At 46.1% G+C, this 9,496-nt stretch overlaps 1 protein-coding gene across 8 annotated transcripts in view; it reads right to left on the reverse strand.

Annotated features, from left to right (window-relative positions):
• hace1 (HECT domain and ankyrin repeat containing E3 ubiquitin protein ligase 1) overlaps nt 1–5,190 on the reverse strand; it is a 92,500-nt gene extending 87,310 nt beyond the window's left edge. For 3 of the 8 annotated variants that reach the window (XM_085997716.1, XM_085997715.1, XM_085997713.1), the window contains exon 1: nt 4,841–5,190. In XM_085997716.1, the coding sequence (XP_085853842.1) occupies nt 4,841–4,919 (79 nt within the window). In that variant the 5' untranslated portion in view covers nt 4,920–5,190. The remainder of the gene's footprint in view (nt 1–4,840) is intronic. The other 5 variants (XM_085997718.1, XM_085997717.1, XM_085997714.1 and 2 more) reach the window with 3 other exon arrangements.
• Nucleotides 5,191–9,496: the final 4,306 nt, after the last annotated feature.

Below are 9,496 nucleotides of genomic sequence, written 5' to 3' on the forward strand. Positions count from 1 at the left end.
GAGATAGGAAGAGAAGTTCCGTGGGGCAAGAACAGGCTGAAACGATGAGTCTACCAGGGCAGTCCTGTTTGTGGATCTTGGGAAGGAGGTAGAAGCGGGCTGTGCGGAGTTGGGGAACTATGAGGTTGGTGGCCGTGGGGGGGAAGATCTCCAGAGGAGATGAGGTCAGTGACAGTCTTGGAAACGGTGGTTTGATGTTCGCTAGTGGGGTCATGGTCCAGGTGGAGGTAGGCGGAGGTGTCGGAGAGTTAGCGCTCAGCTTCCGCTAGGTAGAGGTCAGTTCGCCAAACAACAGCACCACCCTTGTCAGCAGGTTTAATGACAATGTCAGGGTTGGATCTGAGAGAATGGAGTGCTGCAAGTTCAGAGGGAGGTAGGTTGGAGTGAGTGAGGGGAGCAGAGAAATGGAGACGGCCAATGTCACGGCGGAGGTTAGCGATGAAAAGATCTAGAGAGGGTTAGAGGCCAGGGGGAGGGGTCCAGGTACAACGGGAATTCTGAAAGCGGGAGAAAGGGTCAGCCGTGCGGTTATATCGCACCTTTAACATAGTAAAACTTCCCACAGTGCTTCACAGGAGGGTTATCACACAAAATTTGACACCAAGCCACATAAGTAGGCATTAGGACTGGTGACCAAAAGATTGGTCAAACAGGTAGGTTTTAAGAAGCCTCTTAAAAAGGAGAGAGAGGTAGAGAGGTTTGGAACAGAATTCCAGAGCTTATTGGCTAGGCAGCTGAAGGCATGGCCGCCAATGGTGGAGCAAAGAAAATCGGGGATACGCAAGGTGCCAGAATTGGAGGAACGCAGAGTTCTTGGAGGGTTGTAGGGGAAGTTAGAGATAGGGAGGGGCGAGACCCTGGAGGGAGCACAGGGGTGATGGGTGAAGAGGACTTGGTGTGAGTTAGGATAGGGGAAGCAGAGTTTTGGATGAGCTCAAACGGATGCCTGTATGCTCGTTCAGATGGACCCACAACACTATTGAAAGAGCAAGGAGTCCTCAAGTATTCTAGCCAACATTCTTCCCTCAATGAACACCACCAAAAACCGATCAGTTGGTCCAAAATACTGCAATGTTTACCTACACTTCAAAAGTAATGAACTGGCTGTGAAGCACTCTAGGATCTTCTAAGGATGTGAAAGGCACTAAATAAATGCAAGTCTGTTTTTTTGTTTCTACACCAAACTTATCTAAACTTCAAAATCAAATTGGTACATTGAAATCACATTTTCTGAGATACACGAACATATCTGCCCTGGCAGTGCTCATTGTGAATAACAGGGCTATTATACTAGAACAACTTGCATTTATATAGCGCCTTTAATGTTGTAACATATCCCACGGCGCTTCACAGGAGCGTTATCAAACAAAATTTGACACCGAACCACATAAGGAGATATTAGGGCAGATGACAGGTAGGTTTTAAGGAGCGTCTTAAAGGAGGAAAGCGAGGTAGAGCGGCGGGGAGGTTCAGGGAGGGAGTTATCAACAAAGGGTGACAGGGAGTATGTTACAGTACACGTAATATTTATAGCAAGTGCATACCATACTCCAGATTGACAGATAAATACACTGTGAAAGCCACGTTTCCCCACCCTTCTGCCCACAAGAATGTGTCTTGCGACAGACACGGGCAACCTCTGTATAGCGCCAACGTGATAACATCCATAGACTATGATGTAATTACTAGAACATTATTAATCCATCATTAATTTTATCATCAACAGGAGTGAAATTTTGATCACAAGAACAAAAAGAAAAATTGAAATAAATAAGTGAGAGTTGCAATGAAGGCTCTGAATGAGGATTAAGATAGCCTGCACACATGGGTACTGAAGAAAATAGCTGATGAAAATGGTCAGGTTTCAGTAGAGATCTTCAGGGCACCATTAGAATTGGTAATTGCACCAAAGGATTGGAGAGAAAGGAACGTAACACCTACCTTTAAAAAGGGCAAAAAGACTGTTTTAGAAAACACAGGCTAATGACCCTGACATCTGTCACAGGTAAAACATGACCAGTTACCTTGAAGATGAGCTTCACAAAACTAGGATATGAAGTCCTTCAGCAGACCATGCTTACATTTTTGAGGATATCAAGAGTTTGTGGATAAAGGGAACTCTATGGACATTGTTTATCAGGACTGCAAGACTTTTGATACAATGCCACATGGGAGGTTGGTCCTAAATGTAGAACAACATGGAATAGAAGGGCAGTTATTAAAGTGAATTAGCAACTAGCTGCATCAGAGGAGATACAGTGGCCATGCATTGAGCAGCATCAGTGGTAGGGAGTAACTAGTGGGGTGCCACAAGAATCAGAATAGCATCTTTACTATTCATGGTGTATGTCAATAATTTGGAAGCGGAGGTAGAGGCAAAAAGAATCCAAATTTGCCAGTGACACTAAGGTGGGATGGGGTTTATAAACCATTCACAGCAGACTGATGAAGTGCAAAGAGGAAGTTAAGCTGAGAAATGGCAATTGAAATCTAATGTTACATACAAAGGGAAGCAGAATAAACATTGGAGCTATAAACTGAAGAGTGCCAGTCTACAGGATACAGCACAGGTCAAAAGATTTAGGGGAATTGGTGGACAGAACAGTGAACTTGGCTATATAGTGTACAACAGTGGTAAACAAGGCAAATATGACCTTGGGTTGTTTAGCACATGGAATAGAACACAAATCACAGACTATGTTACTGAGCCAACATGGTGCAATTGATTCATTCCTCTCTGGACTACACTGTGCCATTCTGACCATATTGCAAGAAGAATATCATGGCACTGGGCAAGATGCAAAGGGCTACCCATCTGATACTTGGCATCAGACAGCAGAGTTGAGAGAGATCACAGGAGTTGAGTTTATTTACACCAGAGAAAAATAGAGAATAGATCTTGTAAAAGGTGTTGGGCACTGAGAAACTGTTTACCATGGCCATGCGAACTATATCAAGGGGCCATGAGATCAAGATCAGAAGAGAGAAAGTGAGTGGACAGATCAGCTTTAACTATTTTACAGAGGGTGATTTATATTTAGAAAGGCCTGTCCAGGAAGACAATAAAGGCTGATAAGTTCAAGAATTTTCTGAGGGTTGGACTGGACAGGCATTTGGTGAGGAAAAAAAAACTGGGGGGGTGGAAGTGGTGAACCATATATGGTTTTTAAACTGTGGAGTTTTTTTTAAGCTATGAGGACAGATTGAGTAGAACGTGCCAACATTCTCTGAAGTTTAGAAGGCCGACAGGTGATTTCATTGAAACGTATAACATTCTTAGAGGGCTTAACAGGGTAAAGGCTGAGGGGATTTTTCCCCTGGTTGGAAAGTCTAGAACTAGTGGGCATAGTCTCAGGATAAGGGGTCAGCCATTTAGAACTGATGAGAATTTTTTTCCACTGAAGAGGGTTATGAATCTGTGGGATTCTCTACCCGAGAGGGATGTTCAGTCGTTGAGTATATTCAAGACTGGGAGAGATAGATTTTTGGACACTAAGGGAATCAAGGGATAGTGCGGGAAGGTGGAGTTGATGTAGAAGATCAGCCATGATCTTACTGAATGGCGGAGCAGGTTCGAGGGGCCAAATGTTCCTCAAGCTTTTATTTCTTATGTTCTTAACTGGAATGATACCTTTCAGTCCATCAATCCAATTAAATACTACCTGACACCCCTGGATATTGCTCACATGTTGTCTGAAGGCCTACAGCAGAATTATTCAGCTGCTAAAATGACTTGTCCTTTCGTCAGTGCCCAGATATTCCGTGTGGGGAAAGTGGTGCAATGGGTCCCAAAGGACAACTGCAGGTAAACGGGTGTCAGCTTAGGAAATTTCACAAATCACCAGGTACTTGTAAAATTTCTCGCTCCAAACAAGCAAGCTGCAAACTTCCCTTACTAAGGGAAAAAAAAAAATCTGTAATTCATCTGTGATACTTCTGTGATGTGGAACACGCCGCATGAATCCTGGCGTGCAAGGGATCAGGAGGAAGTTTTTTTTAAATGGGATGCAGGCGTTGCTGGCAAGGCCAGCATTTATTGCCCAGCCCTAATTGCTTTTGAGAAGGTGGTGGTTGAGCCTTCTTAAACCGCAGTTCATTTTTGTAGCGGTTTGGTACAACGGAGTGGCTCGTTAGGCCATTTCAGAGGGCTGTTAAGAGTCAACTGCATTGCTGTGGGTCTAGAGTCATATATAGGCCAGGCCTGGAAAGGGCATTAGTGAACCAGATGGGTTTATATATAACAAAACAGGAGCAGGCCATTTTGGCCCTTCAAGCCTGCTCTGCCATTCAATAAGATCATAGCTGATCTACCTCATCTCCACTTTCCTGCACTATCCCCATAGCTCTTGATTCCCTTAATATTCAAAAATCTATCGATCTCTGTTTTGAATATACTCAACGACTGAGCCCCCACAGCCCTCTCGGGTAGAGAATTCCAGAGATTCACCACCCTCTGAGTGAAGAAATTTCTCCTCAATTTTGTATGTTTCAATGAGATCACCTCTCATTCTTCCAAACTCTAGAGAATATAGGCCTAGTCTACTCAATCTGTCCTCACAGGACAATCCCCCCGTCCCAGGAACCAGTCTGGTGAACCTTGGTTGCACTCCCTCTATAGCAAGCCGATAATTTCATGGTCACCATTGCTGACACTAACTTTTTTTTATGCCAGATTTTAATTTGATTAACTGAATTTTAATTCTCCCCAGCTGCTGGGGGGAGATTTGAACTCACGTCTCTGGATCATTAGTCCCCCAGTAACATAACCACTGTACTACCGTACCCCCGTCCAGTGCGGGCCGGGTGTCAACAGAAGCGGCCCCCGGCCCTGTCGCCTCACCTTCCGGGAGCTCCACGGTCCGGGCCCGTCTCAGCGAGCGAGTCAGTCGGTTCAGCTGCTCCATCGCCCGTTCCATCATCTACAGCCGCGGCGAGTCCAGACGGGAAAGCGCACAGGTCCAGACCCTGGCTGGCCTTCCTCCCTGCCGACTGGCGGGCGGGCCCGACTCGGCTCTCTCAGGGCAGAGGCTGCTGCTCCTCCTGTCCCTGCAGCTGCTGCCTCCTCCTCCCGTGCAGCAGCAGCTGCTGCCAGCCTCCTCCGCCCCTCATCGCGCGGCCGTTCAAAAATCAATCCGAACCCCTCGCCGTTACCACCCCAACCGCTTCCCTCCTCCGCACTCACTTCCGGCCAGGGCGGCGCTCGCCATTGGAGGGATGGTCCGACCGGAAAAGCGCGTCGCGCACTGAATTCTGGGGGTTGTAGTCCTGCCATCTTTCCATCCCACACACACACTCTGACAGATCTAGCTCATTTTCGTGTTTTTAAAAAAAAGTGTTTTAACACATTTGAAGCAGGGGTTTTAAAAGAAAGACTTGTATTTATATAGAGCCTTTCAACAAAAACAATTTGCGTGCATATCTCCTTCCTTAGGAGGTGTATATAGCGCCTTTAACAACAACTTACATTTGTTTAACATTGTGAAATGCTCCAAGGCACTTCACAAGAGCGTTATCAAGCAAAATTTGACACTAAGCCACATAAGAAATTATTAAGACAGGTGACCAAAAGCTTGGTCAAAGAGATAAGTTTTAAAGAAAGAAAGGCCTTACTACAGCGCCTTCCACACCCTCAGGATGTCCCATAGCGCTTACAGCCAATTAAGTACCTCTTAAAGTATAATCACGTGTAATGTGGAAATGTGGCAGCCTATGTATGCACAGCAAGCTCCCACAAACAGCAATGTGATAATATGTTTTATTAGAGATGTTGATTGATAGATAATTATTGTCCAGGTCACCAGGGAGAACTCCCGTGCTCTTCTTCGAAAAGTGTCTTGGGATCTTTTACGTCTATCTGAAGGGTAGACGGGGCCTCGGTTTAATGTTTGATCCGACTGTGCAGCATTCCCCCAGTACTGCACTGAAGTGTCAGCCTAGATTTTGTGCTATAGTTCCTGGAGTGGGAACAACCTTGCTGCCACAACCTTCTGACTCAGAGGCGAAAGTGCTACCAAATGAACCATGGCTGAGGGGGGAGCACAGTAGTGGGATTAGTTTTGGATTGCTCTCACAAAGAACTGGCACAAACATGATGGTCCAATTGGCCTCCTTCTGTGCTGAAAGCCTATATGGATCTATGTAAAATAACAACAGAAAATGCTGGAATAACTCAGCAGGCCAGGCAACATCCGTGGAGCGAAAATAGAGTCAACGTTTTGAGTCAAACTCTTTGTCAAGACTGGAAAGGCAAAGGAAATGAAATAGATGAGAGGCCAGGCTGGGAGAGAACAAAAGAGAAGTGAAGAGACATTAAGAGGTATTCAAAACGAGACGAGATGGTGGAGACAAAAGACGGCTCTAGATTAGGTGTGAAATGCGCTGGCAGAATGGGAGACAGCTGCCATGTGGGAGAGAGAAAAAAAAAGGGGGGGAGGAAAAGCGCCAAAACAAAGGTGTGGATAAAAAATATAAGTAAAAATGTAATGGGGGCCGAGGTTATGATCTGAAATTGTTGAACTCGATATGGCTGTAAAGTGCCTAATCGGAAGATGAGGTGCTGTTCCTCGAGTTTACGCTGAGCTTCCGTGGAACAATGCAAGAGCCCAAGTACAGCGAGGTCCGAGTGGGAATGGGGCGGAGAATTAAAGTGACAGGCGACCGGAAGCTCGGGGTCATCCTTACGGACTGAACGGAGGTGTTCCGCAAAGCGGTCACCCAATCTGCGTTTGGTCTCCCCAATGTAGAGGAGATCACATCGTGAGCAGCGAATACAGTATACTAGATTGCAAGAAGTACAAGTAAATCGCTGTTTCACCGTTCTATCTCCCGCGCTTCTGCCCTCGCCCCTGCCCCTCCCTCCCGGAACCACGATAGGGTTCCCCTTGTCCTCACCTTTCACCCCACCAGCCTCCACATTCAATGGATCATCCTCCGCCATTTCCGCCACCTCCAAAGTGATCCCACCACCGAACGCATCTTCCCCTCCCCTCCCCTTTCAGCATTCCATAGGGACCGCTCCCTCCGAGACACCCTAGTCCACTCCTTTATCACCCCCAGCACCCCTTCCCCTTCGCCCGGCACCTTCCCGTGCAAGCGCAGGAGATGCAACACCTGCCCTTATACCTCCCCCCTTCCCACTGTCCAGGGCCCCCAAACACCCCTTCCAGGTGAAACAGCGATTTACTTGTACTTCTTGCAATCTAGTATACTGTATTCGCTGCTCACGATGTGGTCTCCTCTACATTGTGGCGACCAAACGCAGATTGGGTGACCGCTTTGCGGAACGCCTCCGTTCAGTCCGTAAGGATGACCCCGAGCTTCCGGTCGCCTGTCATTTTAATTCACCGCCCCATTCCCACTCAGACCTCGCTGTACTTGGGCTCTTGCATTGTTCCACGGAAGCTCAGCGTAAACTCAAGGAGCAGCACCTCATCTTCTGATTAGGCACTTTACAGCCTTCCGGACTCAATATCAAGTTCAACAATTTCAGATCATAACCTCGGCCCCATTACATTTTTACTTATTTTTTATCCACACCTTTGTTTTGGCGCTTTTCCTCCCCCCCCCCCCCTTTTTTTTCTCTCTCCCACATGGCAGCTGTCTCCCATTCTGCCAGCAAATTTCACACCTAATCTAGAGCCGTCTTTTGTCTCCACTAGTCCTATCACCATCTCGTCTCGTTTTGAATACCTCTTAATGTCTCTTCACTTCTCTTTTGTTCTCTCCCAGGCTGGCCTCTCATCTCCCATCCACATCCATGGGGCTGTGGTGGAAAGGGTGGACAGCTTTAAGTTCCTCGGAGTCCACATCACGGAAGACCTCTCCTGGTCCCTCAATACCTCCTCTCTGGTGAAGAAGGCCCAGCAGCGCCTATATTTCCTAAGGAGGCTGAAGGGATGTAACCTGTCACCCCTGATCCTCTCTAACTTTTACCGCTGCACAATAGAGAGCATCCTGACAAACTGTATCACAGTATGGTATGGCAGCTGTAGCTACTATGACCGGAAAGCCCTGCAGCGGGTAGTCAAAACTGCCCAACGCATTACTGGCACCCGGCTACCGACCATAGAGCACATATACCAGAAACGCTGTTTACGGAGGTCACGGACCATCATCAAAGACCCTACCCACCCCAGCCACAGTCTGTTCGCCCTCCTGCCATCTGGGAGACGCTACAGATGCATTCGCACCCGAACGACCAGATTTAGGAACAGCTTCTTTCCCAGGGCTGTCATCCTACTGAACCCCACAAATAAACTCTAAAGCCTGCACATCTGCCAATGCACTTTATTATGTTTATGTTAATGTATTACAAGCCAAATGAATGTTGAATGTTTAAATGTCTTAATCTAAATATACACTCTCGGGAGCCGCAAGCCTACATTTCGTTGTACTGCACTTGTGCACTAACAATGACAATAAAGTTGATTATTATTATTATTATTATTATTATTTAATTTCCTCTGCCTTTCCAGTCTTGACAAAGAGTTTGACTCAAAACGTTGACTCTATTTTCGCTCCACGGATGTTGCCTGGCCTGCTGAGTTATTCCAGCATTTTCTGTTGTTATTTCAGATTTCCAGCATCCGCAGTATTTTGCTATGGATCTATGTACTTTATTTTCATGAATCTCATTCTTCATTGTTCTATCAATCCAAAGACTTACTGTGTTTTCCATTAAAACTTGGAGGAACCAAAATTCCTCTAACTTAATGTTGATAAATTCCTGCCAATACCTCTGACCTTGACTCCATCGCTTCCCAGGTTGCTATCTGAAGCTTTATCAGGTCATTCAAAACCTTAATGTGCTGCTCATCCCCAAGCTTCCACCCTACAAACATTCCATAAACAAGACCCCACCCCACCTTTTCCCCACTCCAGCTGAAACCCTTATCCATACCTAAAATGTGATGCTTTGAGCCGGGAGTACAAAAGTGGAAAATTGCCCTTTACATTACTTCCTCTACCTCTACTGAAGGAGTGCTATTAATATCTCTATAACCCTCAATAGGTATTGATCCAGCCCCCTTTTAAATGTGCCACTGGACCCTGAATCAACCAGGTTCTCTGTAAGTTGCCCTCTGTGCCCATTATTCCAATGTGTGCAATGTGCTGTGCAAGGAGCCCAAAGGTGGAATATTTACCCTTTATCATTTTTTAAAGTAGGAGATCAACAGTTTTGGTGGTAGATGGAGCAGCAGGGAAAGTCCTTCATAGAGTAATCATACATTGATTCTAGATGACTGGGCTTGATAGGCCCTTTTCTCATTCCAGATTTCTAGGTATCTATCAACTTATAAAATTACACTTTTTGTGTCCAATGTGTCAGTAGCGTCATTTTCCTGTAACTGATTGGATAAGTGTTGAGCAGCCATATTCAACAGAAAAAACTCATGTTTCAAGCAGCCCTGTTGACCAATGAAACACACAAATAGTTACACCACTGCCCCTACCACTCTTCCCAGAGTCCATCTTGGCCTCAACTCATGTCCTGGCT

Source organism: Somniosus microcephalus, chromosome 9 (genome assembly GCF_052327205.1).
Source record: "Somniosus microcephalus isolate GS21.2 chromosome 9, FLI_Smic_1.0, whole genome shotgun sequence".
NCBI classification, from domain to species: Eukaryota; Metazoa; Chordata; class Chondrichthyes; order Squaliformes; family Somniosidae; genus Somniosus; species Somniosus microcephalus.